The sequence below is a fragment of the Dermacentor variabilis genome, chromosome 5 (assembly GCF_050947875.1).
Source record: "Dermacentor variabilis isolate Ectoservices chromosome 5, ASM5094787v1, whole genome shotgun sequence".
Lineage (NCBI taxonomy): Eukaryota > Metazoa > Arthropoda > Arachnida > Ixodida > Ixodidae > Dermacentor > Dermacentor variabilis.
In genome coordinates, this window is record NC_134572.1 from 24,313,815 (window position 1) to 24,331,677 (window position 17,863).

Here is a 17,863-nt window from a genome sequence, read left to right on the forward strand (position 1 = left end):
GGAATAGTTTTACGTTATAGCGGCCCTGCTGATTTTCTCAAGTTAGTTGCACAATACAGCTTCCCTGTGCTGTGCATACAGGAGACTGGAGTGCGTGATGACTTCACCTTTCTAATTACGTATTATATACATCTCGTCTCGCCAGAAACAGTAGAACAATGCTCCACGTTCGAAAAGATCTGCCGTCTCTCCCTATTCAGTTAAGCAGTTCTGATTTTCCTGAATACGTAACCTTCAAAGTATACCTCGCTAAAATATGCGCAACAGTCATAAGCATATACCGGCAAGTATCGAGACATATTACGACAGATAATTTGGTAAATGTTTAAAGCACCACGAAACTCATATATTACGATAAGTGGGCACTTTAACACATACAACATAACATAGTGGAGCGATCATTGTGATGCCCGTGGGATTAGGGTTCAATGCGCGGCGGAAAGATGCAATCTGTCACATTTATGCATGGATGTCGCTATGCCAGTTGCATAGACGTAACACAGTGCTCTAATGATCTTGTTAGCGGTGCTGGGGGAACAGACGCAGAAACGCGTAGAAGCGATCAATTCTCAATTCTTGTACTACATTCACGATTAAAAAGCATTAAGAAACGTACATACGGGGATATAAAAACTGGCGGCTCTTGCGTGAACACTTGTCCAATAGTGTGGATTGTGAAGTGACGTAGAGAAGCTCACATCAACCACACAAGAAACAATGAAAGTATTGTCGAAACAAGTTCCCACACCTGATGACTACGCAGCAATCGGTGGAGCATATCAACATTTGGAAGCTGTAAGAAGATGGGCAGAAAGATCTTGTCGCTGAAACGTAAATATATGAGGGTATAGGAAATCGCGGCAAATCCACTCAGTGATACGGAGACGACTACAAAAATTAGGCAAAAAAGATGGCGCGTGTTTTCCGATACGTTGTCACACCTGGCGCCAGTTCCTCAGGTATGGAGGACTATGCTTCATTAGGTGACCCTGTGTTTCAAGCACAACCATTTTGTGTTCTCGCAATAGCCAAGAACACGTCAGAATTAGTCAGTGCTGAGTAATTCTGGAAGGTATAACTACAATCAGCGTTTAGATTATTTGTGATTGGTTCCAACAGTGAGCTGAAATGGCAAAACAAAAATTTTATACGTGCTTTTAGTGGCAGCATGTACAATTAGACTACAAATTCTCTATGATTGAACTTAAATATGCGCTTGCGTCTTTTAAGACAAAGACTGCTGCAGGTCCAGATTTAATTACATGTATACAGTATGTTGGAAAGCATTTGTGGCATTTTTGGAGTTACTCAATGACTTACGGAGAAAGCAGTGCTTCCCTGGCTCTTGAAAAACAGCCCGTGGGATGCCTATATTGAAGCCGGGTAAAACTCTTCTTTCTCTTAAGCCTTTTCTTCCTGGTAGTCTGACGAACTGTTTCTGCAAGGCCACGGAGAAAGTGACGTTGGCTAGGCTAAAATGACGTTATGAGCAAACAGAAGTACTTCCCGATAATTTGACAGGATTTCCAAGATGGTGCTGCACCATGGATGCAATTTTGGATATCGTTACTTATGATGAACATGAACGAGGTAGGGGAAACGGCACGATATCGGTGTTCGTTCAACACAGTCAGTTATGCCCATATATTATCTGGCCTGTTAGAACTGGGAGTCTTCGGAAGGATGCTACGGTGGGCATCGAACTTCTTGAATGGCAGATCAATATTTATTAAAACAAGCGAACGAAAACGTTCCTCTAATAACCTTAGTCAATGAGCCCCGCAAGCAAGCGCCTTAAGTCCATTTTTTATTTAACTGTGTGATTGCGCATTTAGTGCTGATACTTACGTTTGCACTACACTACTCTATACATGCGAATGATGTTTGTATTTGGGCCTCTGGTTCATGCGCCAGCCTTGTTCAATCTCCTTAGTAGGAAGGCCTCATTATTGTGGACAAATTCTTAAAGGAAAAAAAGGAATGTAATTGTGTTACAGTAAGACGGCTATGCTACCCTTTACCAGAGGATATCTAAAGGACTTTCAGGTGTGCCTTGAGGGACAACCTTTGTACCTTTGGGAGTTATACTAGGAGACAACTTTCTTGGAATCCTCACATTAAAGCTCTTGAAGAACAAATAAGCTCAATAATGTTCGCCGCGACGCAGGCAAGACATGGAGAGTGTCGGTCTCAACTCTGCGAAAAGTAAATAATTCACTTATAAATCAAAAGATAGCATATTCTTCGCCTGTTCTGCATGGAATCTCCTGTTCATCTGAAGAGCAACTGTGCGACGCTGGGTGTAATTATATGCTCTTTGAGTTTCCGGTACCCCATTCTTTGTTCCCTTGTATACCCGTATATGCCTATCACTTAAGAAGTTGGCGTGCTATCTGAAAGACTAGCAAAAGTGCCCATCCTGCGAGTGTGTTAGATAAACTTTGAAGAGCTGTGTAAACTTCATTGCTTCCAAAACCTATTTTTCAATACTTAACGAGTTTCTTGCTTTACCGTAGCGTTAGTGTGCCAGCGCCCTGATCACATCATTTCCTGTTATTTTCCCATATAGGCGCTGACGCATGACAACGCTTCCGAAAAAGAGTGGCCTACTGAGCCGTAAGTGTTCTTTTTATTACGTGAAAAAAGCAAATCCGCACTTTGCATAGGTGTGTCGTGATTTTGTCCTTGATGAGGGCAAATGTAGAAGTTAACGCGTGAGAAGCTGTAAAATTGGTAAAGTAGCATGAAAAACCACCGAAATAAGTCAGCTGAACAGTAACGAGAAGCCTGACTTTATGTTTAAATTTGCTTTGTGGCAGTTGGTGTACTTTCCTGGCCCATTTACAGCATACTTGAGCGTGACGGCCGTGCTCTATAGCAAAATTGAAGTGGTTCTCGGCACAGCATTTATTGTAAACCTTTCGTACATTTGGTTGAGTCGACAATTAACACATGTTCATATATAGTACGAAGAAACTAAATAAAAAAGTACCGCCTTCTTAAACTTAGAGTTCGCATATCGCTGTTCATTGTGTGGTAATAGAACTCTTTGCGGTGCTAGTTAAGGGACACAGTAACGCCAACTCGAACATTAACACAGAAAAAAATATATAAACAGAGGAATGAGAACTATACATTTGTGTTCTCAACTGTGTTTTCCGTCTATGTGAGTGCCTTAGTTCACACTTTTACATCTTCCTTATTCTTGTTTGATCTAAGTAACTCTGGTGTTGTAGTGTATGCCGAATGATATTTATGTTGCGACAGCGGCAAACATAACAGTTATGGCGGCCAATCAGGTGTTCTTCTTTTTTTTGTTTCTGTTCTGCAATCCTTTAGCTTTACAATATTTTCTTGTAGCATAGTTGTAGCATAGAGACTCTGAAAAGCATGCTGCTTCTCATAGAAGGTCCCATGAAGATAACAAATATATGATGCACTGCTGTCAAAATAAGGTAGAAGCGGCTGCTGTCTCGCAATATAAGGGGAACCTTTCTTTCCTTACCTGCCTGGAGTTTAGCGTAACAGGTTTCGCAGAGTTTCCCGTCATGTATAGCTCAGAGGCGAAGTGGATATAATGTTCGCGTATTAACTAGTTGAGTTAAAGCACCATGAAGGCGTCGTTATAACGCGTTTAAGATAAGGTGTCCCTCAATAACAATATACGAATTCAATTATAGAATTTATAGAAGCCAGCGCAGCATCCGGATGCTCTACCCATGAAACCATAGATGCACGCGTGGGATGAGAAAATGCCAACCTTGCCACTCCTTTCCTCGTGCGAGCTATCGCATGGAATTGCTTCGCACGTGCGTTGCGTCGCTTAGCAAATTTTTTCTTATGTAAGTGAGGGCGCACCAGTTTCCGTCATTCATCTGCGGATCAGGTCGGCGACATAAAAGGAGGCACCTGGGGTTGCGTGTTATGTAACTCTACCAATACACACGACAAAAACGAGACGCATGTTTGCGATGAAGTTCACGCATAGGCCCGCGTCTCGCATTCATGCCTGCGCTGGACTACAAGGCGCAAGCGTGCAACAGCCACATAAAACGACGAAATAACATTGATGTTAACATTAATTTGTATGCTGATGACTGCGCTGTCTATTCTGAATTCAACATTCCCAAGGATCAGTTACAGTTAAACGAAGCTCTCCAAAAAGTAGTTCTTTGGAGTGAAGACTGGCAAATTGAGGTCAACTTAAAAAAAAATGTATTTATGAAAATTACCCGCAAGAAGAATCCTCTTCATTTTAGGTATCGTGCTTGTGATGCTCTGTATTCGAAGTTGAACACTTCAAGTACCCCGGTCTTCGGATTTCGAAAGATCTGAGCTGTGCGAAGCATATGAATTATGTAACTAGTTCTGCTAATCTAAAATTTTCTTTTTCTAAAGTGAGCTTTAATACTGTCCACGCCTGCTGTTCGTCTTCTCGCGTATAAATCCATTGCACTTCCAACACTAGAATATGCGGCGATTATCTGGTACCCCTACACTCAAAAACATATTATTCAGGTAGAAAATTTGAAAGAAAAAACAGTTCGTTCATCTATAACAGCTCTGGGCGCCCTTCGATAACATCACTTCTAACAAAGGCTAAACGTCCCACCCTAACCGAAAGCAACAGAGCTCGGCGCCTAAAATCTTTATTTCAGGAAATAGGTTATTACAAAGTAGACACTCAGACATAATCTCTTTCTCTGCCGGATATGCTACACGACAGAAAGACGCCCTAACAATAACTCCTTCTTCCACTCGCAATAACTGCTTTAAATATTCTTTCTTTCCAAAGACAATTACACAATGTCATAAATCAGATAATGATACAGTTTTACTGCCTTCTCTAGGTCTCTTTTGCTCGCGCCTGGATCTGTGATTTCTACTGTATCAATTCCATATTTTATTTACCATTAAGCAGATTTCTTTCGGGCGGGGGGGAGGGGGGTACTGAACATTGTATATATACATGTAGCTATTTTTTTCCACGTTGCCTATCAAATCTACATCATGCTGCACCCTGCTAAAATCCCAACTTGGGATTGTAGTATTTACAAATAAAAATAAAATAGGAACATACCGGAACACAGAGACAAGCTTCGTAAGGTACACAACAGTGTAAGCTACGCTTACATTTTGAATGGGTTTCGCACAAATTTTCTTGTCACCATGTGCTCGTATTATGCGCTTCACTGAGGGCGTCTCTATGCTACGAGCTCGTTTTTTTTTCTTGCCCCATATGATTAGGAAAGTCATTATGCAGCGTTCATCGGCGTAGGAAGTGAACCTGCGATAGAAGTTAAAATAAAGAATTTTTGCTGAGGATACTCTAATGATACCGCAAGAACTGGAAATAGGCGAATCAATTTTCCATGTAATTTAGGCCTTTCTTTCGTTTGCTCACCGAGATGTTTATGTTTGAAACAATGTTGCTTCTTTTTTTAATATGTCATGCAAAGCGTGAACGTGTGGGCATGACACGTATAACGTTACCTTACAATAGAGAAAAAAAGAAAGAATGCATTCGGGAACGTGCTTAGGTGCGTCGGGTTTTTCGGCCTTTAATGGGCACCCTTGAATTTGCGGCCGTACGCGAGTGCACCAAGACGGGGCTCCCTGCCTTAGTTTAATCCAACCAGAGGAAATAGCTTCGTCTTTTAAATATTCCCTTGCTTCTGCATAATCCGTTCCGCATTTTATTTTGTAAGACATATTTCATTGCGACTCATTCCTTATCATGCGTCCGCTATATATCATCCGCTAAACGACCAAACCCGTCGATGACGTCGGCGCTACTTCGAGCGCACCAGTGATGAAGGGCCAAATAAAAATATAAGGCAGTGAAAAAAAATAGACAAAGAACGTTTACAGTATAAGACGTTTGCTCTCCAAAAGAATTTCCAGCTCATCTCGCAAATAAAAAAAATACGCATTGTAAGGTGAACGGCGGCTGCAGTTGTTATTATTATCATTAGGTTTGCGGACATAAAAGGATCAAAGAATGAAAAAAAAAAGCAGCTTGCTGCCAAATAGCACGAGCAAAAAGCCTCCTAGCACCAGAAGAAAAAATATACGTAATACAAAAAGGATAGTGACTGAAGAATAGCGACCACAACGAGAAAAAAGAAAAAAATTAGCTTTTGAGCACTATATTCGAGAAGGGGGTGAAGGGTGGGAGGGGGGGGGGGGGAGCAATTGGACGGGCTGATGTTGCAAACAAAAAAAAAATAGAGTGCGATATCAGTGACTAGGCTGATGCCGACAACAATTCCACGTACTCCGGTATTCCTATAGGCCGATAGTTGTGCGAAAATTTTGACCGTTTTTGAAGATTGTTGTGATGGTTCACATTGCGTTAGGAGCATCCTCGCTCCCTATAGGCGAGGATGTATGAGCCTACTTAAGGTTCTTTGGGCATAAAGAAAATGCAGTTATCTCAATGGTGTTCTCAGTTTGTGCGCCAGCATCTCTTGCATCGCTCATCAAAAAGCCCCCTGGTCTTGGATGAAATTAAATGGAAGTTAGGGAGATGCACTGCACATTCATCGCAGTGTTATGGGTTCCCATGTAGCATGACGATATATAACGAAGCTTGCTATATTTGTGCTGATCCTGCGTTTAATTTCTCTTTCTGTGTTCTAAATGCAAATAAAATTATTCGAACACTTCTTTCTTACCGACATAACTTTGGTAAAACATCTAAGAAAGTTTGTTCACATTCACTCATGAGGAAAATTATCAAGGCGAACACGTGACGAGTACTTCGAAGGTCACATAGTTCATCCGGCAGCTAGACGTGATACATTACTAATAATTATGGTGTCTGCGGCAGTCAGCTATGTTTTATTCATGTTTATTCAATAAACGCTCTGTGAAACGGTTCATGATTGTAAGCGTTCAAGCTATAAACACTCTGTACTCTGGAGGCATTTCTTTCTTTTGCTAGTGACAGTTTCAGATAAACGATAAGAAGGTTCTGAACAAATAATAACGTTTAGATCATGCTTATGTTCGAGTTCCATGGCGGCGCTAGTTTCATCTTCTGCCAGTGATAGATCAGATATGTGATGCAACAATTAGTGATGTACCTTTTCTACGCCGCCCTGTTAATTCCTCCATGCTTCCCCAGCTTTTGATCCTTATAGTTCTGTTACCACAACAGCAAAGTGCTTTTGTTTTCCTGCTGACAGGCTTCTCGTTCCCATTCAACGCTTTCCCAACGATCCACATTATCCCTTGAACCTCTACCGCTACAACCATTACTCTAAATTTTACTTCAGTGCAGCGGAACGCTGACTACTGCACATAATGAAAGGAACAAGACAACCAAATTGGTGTCGCGCTTGGGAAAATACCGGAGCGTCAGCAGATTAAGCGCAAGAAGCTTACGATAACTCTGTAGTACCTTACAACACATGAAGTTTCTCACAAATTAAAAAGCTTAAAAAAATCAAACAAGAAACAGGAATGCATAACTTGTTCACGATCAGTTAGTCTAAAAGGCACAGTGGTGCGGATGGCTACACTGATATCGCGTTTTTTTCTCTCTTTATTTATAGAGATTTCTTCTCTGAGGCCATACCCGCAAGCTTCCTGAAAGGCTGCCTTTCCTGAGTTTCCAGACGAGCAGCTAATGGCTGCGAATTTGCCTAAAAGAAGGCAGCTAGGAGAAAAAGAAACATACTGCAGACGAAAAATAACAATCTTTTCCAAGAAAAAGAAAGTTGAAGAAGAACATTCAACCTCACATCGTATATATGCTAACGAGGTGATCAGCTCTCCGCGAAGGCTCTGCCATGCTAGCAATTCGCCTTTGCGTGCTGCTCGCGTTACAACTTTTGTAATGAACCCTTCTCTCCGTGGTACTTGGGCTAAGCCGGAAACAACGCTTTGATGCAAATGAAGCGGCTGCCGGCCGCAAGCCAGTGCTTCACTGAAGGAAAAGAGACGATAGCCGAGCCCCGCACTCGGCTGTGGCCGAGAGATCACTCATTATGCTGTTTGTCCGCAGCTCATCCTCGGCCACGCACTCGCCGCGACTGCTTCCGATGCGGTTCACAGGAGCGTGATTCCCGATTGCGGTGGCGAGTCTCACCAACTCCGTGCAGTGCACTGAAGCTCACGGCCACGCCAGCCAATCGGGAGCGAGAACCGGCCGCGCGTCTCCAAGAAATACCAAAAGCTTGACCAGCGTCTCCGCAGTCGATCTTTCAGGAATCCTGCCACTTACACGAAGCCACGCGTGGGCCGATTCTCGACGTACAATGAGTCGCCTCTAGTTCCGGGTCCTTGCTAGCTCATGCGATCCACAGACTTCACTGCACAGCACACTGGTGATGAGGCAAAGTTTTGTACAAAGCCCGATAGAAGCCAAGTTGATGAAAAAGACGCACAATAAATCTTCTAAAAAGAACCATTGAGGGTACAACGCTTTCTCTGAGATAAAGCTTCTATCTGCCCTTGGATTATGAATTCTAGAAATTGAATTGTTGAAGAAAACAGAAATATGCGGCAGTTTGAAGACAGTGGAGTGCGCGAGTACTGAAATAAACTTAGTGAGTTAATACGTTTATTCGAAAAAGCGTATTAAATGGTGGCAAACAGGGCCCTGTGTACAAAGGGGCGTTGAGGATGCAGCAGAGTAGGCGCTAAAAACTCGCATGAGATGGACGGCTCCCACAGCATTTTAATGTTGGCGGTTCACCACGTTTGTCCGCAATGTACAGCGCAATCGATGCTAATCCACATTATTGGCGCCAATGTTTGGCAGTGAAACATCCTTGAATACAGCTCGGTTGTTCTCCTATGTATGTGCGAAAACCGTGCAATACAATATTCACCTTACCATGATACGTGCGTACGAGAGTAAGTTTACTATAAATTTGGTGTTGCTCTTCTCGGTAACAACTAGTCTTACTTGTACCAGACCACATCATCTAACAATGAACGGATGTCTGCAAAGACAACATATGTTCCATGCCGTAAGAAAAAGAAAAAGCGTGTTCGCTTGTAAAAATATCGCAGGGCGCGTAAGCTGCCTTCTGGGAAGCAGACTCTGCGGCGAGCGTGTGCGAGATCAAATGACGCATACGGGACGTGCTTGTAGCACTGGCACCTCAGGTGCCAAACATGGCAGATTGAAAAAGAAAAGAATATCGCCATTACCGTCGAAGGAGCCCTCCAATGGGCGTGCCCTTCTTTGATGACGATGTCGTCGCTGGCCATGGGAAAACGTGTGCGGAGGGTGGAGCGATCCAGCCCAAAGCACGTGGGTTCATTAATCGCGACCCCGTGCTGGTAGGCCTTCTCTGACACCCCGCCCTCTTCCGTGCTATAAGACTTCTGCACGGTTTGCGCTTGCATGTGGTTTCAGGCTGGACAAGAGGGTGCAGCAATAATATAGTTTACATGGACGGGCTTCGTTACCAAGCTTGAAGTTAGTGCGGCTGGAATCCAGCCTTTGTTGATAAAAGAGTGTTACGTTGCACAGCGACAAACACTGCCAAGAGTCAAGAACATGTCTTTATTAGGCAAACTAATGCACAGAAAAGCGAGCAACACACACATCACGACGATATCGGCACGTACGGTCGTCGGTCGTGGAAGATGAGCGTACGAGTCAGGTCCGTCCGCTATTTATACTTGTATCATAGTACATTCCGAAATAATCACTTCTTCTCACACATATCCGAAGATTTACAACAGAATTCGCGTAGCGTGCACATTCTGACTACCGACAAGACTACTTCGCTATAGAATGCGCGACAGCAATCATTGATTTTTCTGGATACAGTAGACACGTCTCGCACCGCACGATAAATAGGCAACGGTGATAATCTCGTATGTGTCTTCTACTGAACGAAACCTTGGTAACATTGATAATTTCGTAAGTGTGTGCGCATGTTCGTATTTGATAATTTGTTCATGTAATTTCTGTATGTTCATTCGAGAATCAAATTTTTTGCAAAAGCATGCGACGAAATTTGCCCAGATTTATGATATCATCATATAAATAAAAAAAACATGACCAACCCTTCCCCCACTGGAAAAGGGAGGTAAGTGAAGCTTGTCCTGCGTGCATCTGATATTCGTCTGGATTAAGTAAGGCACAGGTAATGGTGCCGGGTTGCATCGGCCTCCCGCTTCCTCAGCTCGGTATCTTCTTTTCGTTGCCGTCGGATTGCCTGGGCTCGGGCGGCTCTAAAGACTGGATCGCCGCCCCGACGGCGAGCCCTTTCACGGACGAGTTCTCGCCGCTGCTCGTCGAACGCTGCTCTTCTTCGGGGGAACGCACAACGCCTGGCCTCCCCTCCGTTTTTTGCGACTAAACTGAACAGAAACGAAGCCGGCGCAGTGCACGCGAAACCCTTGGCTGCCCCTTTCCTCCTCGGTGGAAGCGAAACGGCTCTGATTGGTTGCGCACGTGGAGTGAGCGCGCGCCTATGCCGCTGGAATCCTTGCTAATGGCTCACGCGCCGGCGCTGGCGCAGCTGTCATTTCATCAAACCGCCCTTTCTCGCAGCAGCTCTGCTCTAGAAGCAACTGTGTTTCGTTTTGGCGTGACCACGACAACACCATTTGTGAGTCATTACAAACTTATCAGAGTGGTTACGAGTGTGTAACACGAATGTTTATGCGTCTGGTGTTATGTGGGCTAGGCGCTTTTCCTCCTGATTTCGAGCTCACCAAATCCCTTAGGGCTTCGAATGTCCCGCTACTTTCATGACATTTCAGTGTAAATGTTGTTTTATAGGGTTCTAGTTTGCTACATTCCTCTCCGACGCTCGAGTGCTCGCTGGGTTTTGAAGCCTACAATATTCGCGGCCGAAGGCTCTCTGACGACGACTGCATGACATTGTGAAGAAAATAATATAACGATGAAGGCGGTATGACTACGACGGCAAAACGACGATGATGACGAATTTATGACTACGATGGCATGGCGACAATGTATGACCACGACCGCATAATGATGACTGTATGACTATGTTGGCATGACGATTATGGCGTCAAGACGACGGCTTGATGACAACGGTTTGAAGACGACTGTATGATGAGAATCGGATGGCGGCTTTGGTGTGAGATGGCATGACAACGACTGTATGATGACGATGACGTAACCGTGACGGCGTGACAACTATTGCACCTGTCCAGTGTCACATACCCAGTGGCACGTACCGATTGGCACATACCCATGAGCAGCACTGTCTTCCATGTAAACATAATCATAGGGACGCATTTTCTTCGGGACCGGCCCACCACTGTGGATGGCATGAAGGGCGCAAAACTGAGCAACGAATAAAGAAAAGTTAACCCTTTAAAACGCTCACTGGCAGAATGCAAAACAACGTGTTCATGACAATGAGATTGCATGAGAGTTTCTTTTTTTTTATGAAATCAATCTTAAATTACGAGGTTTTACGTGACAAAATTATGATCTGATTATAAGGCACACCGTAGCGGGGGACTATGGAAATTTGGACCGCCTGGAGTTGTTTAACCTGCACCTAAGTCCAAGTAGACGGGTGTTTTCCCACTTCGCCCCCACCGAAAGGCGGCCGCCCTGGCCGGGAATTGATACCGCGGGCTCGTGCTTACCATCTCAACACCATAGCCACTAAGCAATCACTGCGGGTAGAAATCAATCTTTTGGTATACCAATGGAGATTAAGGCTCGTATTCACAAAGCTTTTTGCTCGCAAGGGTTATTTAGCATTGACCAGCCGTCTTCGCCAGGTGGTCCACCGTTAGTATTGCGTAGTAGTTTCTCTTACGGACAGTTCTAGCGTAAGCGCTTTTTGTGAACTGGAACCGAGTTTCTATGTGCTTGGAGAAATCTAGTAATGGGATGAGGTTTTGTTTTCCTTTTTTTCTTCTTTTACTAAAACAGTACAGCATCCTGCCGCACTCGCCCATGCATTTGTATACAGAAACTTGTAATCTATTCAGATAGGCGAGTCGGTTCTGATTCACGTTTACCGCTAAAACGAGAATATACATAGAGAGACGCAGTCACACAGACTCCTAGTTCTTATAGAAAGGAGCTCGCTTATTACTGTGCCTCGCGTAATATGTACTTAGCGTTTTAAATTTTCTTCGTTCTAGAAACATTTTATTATATCCTTTTGTGTTTTGGTATATTCTCCAGTGGACAAAGAACGCTTGCTTCTGTCGCTTCGTTTTTCTGTGTTAATATACCTTGCGCTATAAATTTTTACATTTTCAGCTCTATATGTTCAGCCTAATTTAGTTGATGTGCGTAGGAAACACCGGAAGCGATATACTAAGTTTCTTTATTAGCGAACTCAAGAAAAATAAAATTTACCACACTATTGCAAAGAGGCATTTCCCATGCGAAACGTACATTCATCTTTACGTCTTTTGGCCTACATTGACATTGTTACCGTAAATAGAGCACATCATAATAGGAAAACATTGCCGTATGGTAGGCAGTATGGCATGAAACTACCCAAATCGCATCTCTGTGAAAAGTCTAGAGCATAGGACAGGGCAATTCTGTCCCGGCGAGACTGCTTTTTTTTTTCAAATACAGATATGCAGGAACATGCGCTCGTTGCTAGTTTTTGTACACTTGCGCTCTTGGCACCGAAAATTCATCTCACTGCAAATTAGATTTACGCGGTAAATTTAATACAAGCGCATCGGCAGCCTGCGCTCGAGACCACCGTTGCATAGCGAGCTGTATTTCAAGCGTCGCACACTTTTCTTTACCGCCATGCGCAAACCTGAAGCGAGGACCGAAGGGGCGAGAATGTGGTTCTTCGTTTCTGCATGTTCAGCCCATCAAAGTTTTTACAGGGTAAAAGCAAAACTTAAGAGCTTTTGTTGCGAAAGAGCCTCCAGAAAGGCCACGAAAGACAAGCGCCCATATATTTTCGAGTGGTGACTGCCTAATGGGGCTTCCTGCGCTTTTCTTTTCTCTCTCTCTCTATCTTGGCTCGCACATTATTGTTGTGGTTTGTTCACGAATTTTCGCACAAAACGGGACCTCTTCCTAGACAAGGAATGTCTCGACAGCGTCAAAGCCACGTGTCAGGGCACATTGTAGTGACAGGAAATTTGTCGTCTTTGCCGCAGAGCGCCTTTAAAGAAAAGAGAACTGGCCCCTCCGAAGGGAGAAGACGACGCACTCTGTTGGTGTTTGTTTTGTCAATTGTATTCTCTCTGAAGAAAAAACCCAACGTCAAGCTGTTCGCGTTGTCTACAGCCTCAATTTTTAGAAAAGTCAACCCAGTGCAGTACACCGACCAAACCACGCGTGATGCCGCAAGAATCCTACGTCGCTGCACATGAAGACGCGGAAACCGAGTACAAAGGGAAATCTGGAGAGGCTGAAGCTCGAATGACGCGAAACGTGACCTACAAAGCTTACTCAACCGAAACGCTAGAAATAAATAAAGGCAAAAGTGAGACGAGGGAAGCGTGGTGAATATAACTACCACACTGCTGGCTTGCACGCATGAAAATAGTGGCATCTATATGGCTCACAAAAAAGAAAGAACAGGCCCAAGGCAATGGAACTAGCGGAGAAAAGTAAGCTCAGTACAGTTTGTTTGCAGAAATGCTGTGAGCAGCCTCCGCTCAAGAGTCACGTTCCTTCTTGTCAGTAGATTTCTTTCGGACGTAAAGGGTGCATAACCAGGCAACGTCCGAGAGCTACTCGGCAAAGAACTGCGCGTAATTAAAACATAGTTAGATTAAGGGATGAGCTAGCGAGAATTGCATAGGCAGAATTTGACATTGCTCTGGGAGGCTGCAAAATAGCACGTAACCATGGTGGTAGAACGTGTATAAGTTGCAGCTTGCTTTGCGCGAGGGTGCGGTTTATTCTCTGGTTGGTCCGTTAGCGTTTCTGCATGGTACTATGCCGGTAGGTAGAAAACGTCAGTCTGATAAGCACGTACTAGTGCAGCTACCACGTTATTAGGAGAGTTCGACGAAGCCGCAAACAGAAGCACGTGAGGCGAAATGACGCAATGCTTGGCACAACCAATGTGTACCAAACACTTACTGCATCGTGCTGTAATGTTTGCCGATGTACAACAATTAACGATACGGCAAAGTTCTTATTGTTATGCATTCGTATTCTAATATTCTTCCCACTGAGAAAACGCGTTCAGCACAGGAAGGTCTTTATTGCATTCGGCATCATGGCACAGTCATAAGATGGCAGAACCAGCGCTGTTGTGAAGGTGCTACACTTTGATATCACGGTAGGGTTGCAATGAACAAACAGGAACCTTCACGTTTTAATATATGAACTGGACACGAAGTAACTGGCAGAGACGTCGGATGTTCCCATTCGTTTTGCTAAAGGGTAGCCGTAAGCAGTCGCATTCATGGTCTGATGATTTAGAATGGAATGTATCAATTTGTGAATTGTCAGCCACACGCAGGGCTGTCGGTTTGACTAAGAGGAGCTAAACTTGCTTCCTCTTTAACTATACAAAGACTACTTCGTGCTTAAATGCAGAAGTTGCGGGCTTCCTGCTTCCGACAAAAATACAGGAAACTGATAATGGCTGAAGTAAAATGTAGACTATGGTAATCATGAATGCCAGACATGTATCGTCCACGGTGAGCAGACGTTGTCAGACATGGCGCTTTATTCAATCCATAAAGCCATACTGTAAATGGTTAGTAAGGTTAGTAAAATACGATGAAAGTTTTCGCGTTTCAGTAACAGTAAGGTGGACATTTCTAAAATGTAGAATGTCGAAAGTTCTGCTTTTTTCATATATATATATTTGGGTTAGAACATAATTTTAATTTCGTACGAAATCGTTTGGTTTAATGAATGTTCCGACTCTTGCAAGATTTCCCATCTTGTGGATAATTATGCATGCGTGCTGCCTTACATGCACCCCTTGTGAGCGCTTCCTACGCTCTCCGTTGTTTTATATTTAAGACTGCCGCCAACAACTTGCACCAAGTAATCGTTTCTTCTTTGCAGGTACTTTTCTTCATGACAAAGGTGGATGAAGACATCATAATGGATTACGAAAGTGGTGAGCATATCGGCGCGCTCATTACAAGTGCACATAAGTTATGCATATGCGCTGCAGGGAGGTTAGCGAAATTCAATCTGAGCTCTGCTATACAATTCACGGGAAGCTCGCCAGTATGCTAAACACTGCATACCATTGAATAAACAATATAGGCGCCCACTCGCCATCATGTCCATGCACGCAGGCCAGAGAACCAAATGGCGAGACCTTTCGCCAAAGCGCAATTTGATCATAAATGACCAGAACAAACTGACCAGTTTCCCCTAAAGAAGAGAATGTGTAGGGTTTCTCCTGCCTTTACCAATGACGTAATCTGAGCGCAAAAATCCGGATAAGTGGCAGGCAGACAAGAAACAATAAAAATATACATTTGGTGCTACAAGGGGAATCTGCGTTTTGTTGAGTACATTTGCCTTAACTTGGAGCGTAGTGTCTAACACGATTGAATACAACGACATAATGTACTTAAGCTGCTTTGGTTGTATCTTCAGTGCCTCTATCACACTTGCGGTTCATAAAATGGATTTCATCAAACGCAGCGATTGAAGTGCGGGTTAGATTGTACAACGGTAAGAATGCATTTGTTGAAACCAAACCACGTAGCCCAGCTGGTTAGTTACCCTTACGCTGGGCTCATTTTAATTGACGGCAGGTAACTACTTACGATTACATTGGGCTCATTTTAATTGTCGGTATCGGTATTCCTTTTCACAGCACAGTACAGAATAATATGTGCTGCGCTCAAGAAACCCTCTTGTCTCAAATAAAAAAAAAAGAAAGAGAAAAGGAAGTGTCGCAGTCACTGCAGGCCTGTTGAACCTCAGTGCATGACTCACTTGCGTAGAGGTGTAGATATGCTTTTTGTCGACTGTGCTTCTCTTTATCTTTGATCTTTTTGTCTGTGTGTTTTGTTTAGCGAACAGAACTTGACGGTTTTGCAGTGACCAGCCAAATATTAATTACTATGCTAGTTATTTCAATTACCTTGGTAACATGAGTGATTATAGCGAGTCTATGGGCCTCCGAGTCATGATACCATAGTAACAAATGACACTGTTTCAGTATATTTTATGCCTACTGGACAAATCATTTGCCACATACCATTTCTGATCGACATGAAGAATTTTGTGGCGAGAAACATAAATCAATCAGATTTCTCATGCCTAATCTATCCAGATAAAAGAAATAAGAAATTAATAAAAAAAGAACGAAAGAAAAGAGATGGAATAATGGCAACTTCTCCACAACAGCAGGCGTTATTGTGAGGAACCCACTTATCTTTTTCCTTTGGTTACACATGGGAAAGGCTATACTTGAGTTGTTTTTATTACAATCTAAGAACTTAATAGCGACAGTAGTAAGTGTAATTACGAATGAACGAATGAAACATTCGTGAACTGGGAATGATCAAATGTACCTTCCGTAGTGTCTGAGAACAATGTTTTACTACTCACTGCACCTAGAGTACATGCGTGCTCTAAATGCAGCTGAAACCTTATGACGCAACGCGCAATACTCATGGTGTATTCAGTAGTAGCGTAGTTACGTGAAAAACAGGGCGAAGCAAAACGGGATTGCAGGCGTTAGTATGGAATGCAATAATTTATTTGAGTCTTTGCAAATTAGTTTATGAATTTTTCTCGCAGGTGCTAAATATGCACATTACTGCTATCACAAAAGGAACTTCGCGATTTAAGGAGCCGTAATTAGACTTCTAATGATGATATTGACAGTAAGTCTCGTTTCATGAGCATCATATTGTCTCCGGTGAGCTGTCACCTCTACAACCTTGTAATAAAAAAAAACCATGTTGCTTAAACAGGGGTTTCACGTAACTCGAATTAAGGATTTATAAAAGTCGTTAACCGCAGCGGAATGAAACCGAATATGGTTTGCCCTCATGTGGCTCTCCTTAGAGTATTTTCCTTTAATTCCGCTTGATCAGTTACTTAACTAAGATCAATAATTTAAAATTCTGAATATTCACTTTAGCACCAAGCGCGTTTCGTTACGTTGTATAGGGGATTCAGAAACGATCGGTCCCATTTTTCGTGGCAATGTACATGACGCGCGGTGATTTATTTCGCCATTTAAAGAAAGCCCGAAAAATATGAAATAAGACAATGTGACTGCTCTCATGCGCTGTCATATTGCAGCGCTCTCAGTCGTGCTTCGGGTGAAAGAACCCATGCGTGCGGACCGTAGCGAAGTGCGAGGCCGCGGCGCTAGGCGTCGGCGTCACAGTGCGTCAGCATCTTTGACGTTGGCACACGGAAAGGAAGCGCCGTCGTCCCTGATAAGCAAAAGGCTCGAAGCACGGTTGAGAAAGATAGAGCGAGAAATAGAGGAGAGGTTGAGCGCTGCAACACGATAGCGCATGAGCACAGTCACGTGGTTTCATTTCATATTTCGCGGGCTTTCTTTACATTGCGGGAAAAAAATCACCACGCGGCATGTATGTCGCCACAAAAAATTGGCTCAGCCGTTTCCGAATCCTTTCTACAACGTACACACTTGGCCCTGAAGTGAACACTAGATGCTTTGAATAATTATTCTCACTTAATTAACTAATTATGTGGCAGGAAAAGCATCTTGAGGAGCGCCACATGACGGCAAACCATATGTCGTTGGTTTCACCCAGCTGCGGTTAACCGCATATTTTTTCATCCTCGGTTCGAGTTATGTGAGACACCTTGTATGCAATCTTACATAGACATACAGTCAGTGAGCTGTGGTAAGATAGCTTTCCTTCCTGCGCTGCTAGAAAATATTTAAATGCGAAATTCGGTGTGTGCTCGGTTTCTAGCTTGCATACCAAAACAAACTCTCGAATT

At 43.4% G+C, this 17,863-nt stretch overlaps 1 protein-coding gene across 7 annotated transcripts in view; it reads left to right on the forward strand.

Moving 5' to 3' along the window:
* The window catches only part of SPR (G protein-coupled sex peptide receptor), a 252,246-nt gene that overhangs the window by 206,023 nt on the left and 28,360 nt on the right, over positions 1 to 17,863 (forward strand). For 4 of the 7 annotated variants that reach the window (XM_075691969.1, XM_075691968.1, XM_075691973.1 and 1 more), the window contains 2 exons: positions 2,570 to 2,616; positions 14,975 to 15,029. In XM_075691969.1, coding sequence (XP_075548084.1) covers positions 14,987 to 15,029 — 43 coding nt within the window. In that variant the 5' untranslated portion in view covers positions 2,570 to 2,616; positions 14,975 to 14,986. The remainder of the gene's footprint in view (positions 1 to 2,569; positions 2,617 to 14,974; positions 15,030 to 17,863) is intronic. The other 3 variants (XM_075691972.1, XM_075691971.1, XM_075691975.1) reach the window with 1 other exon arrangement.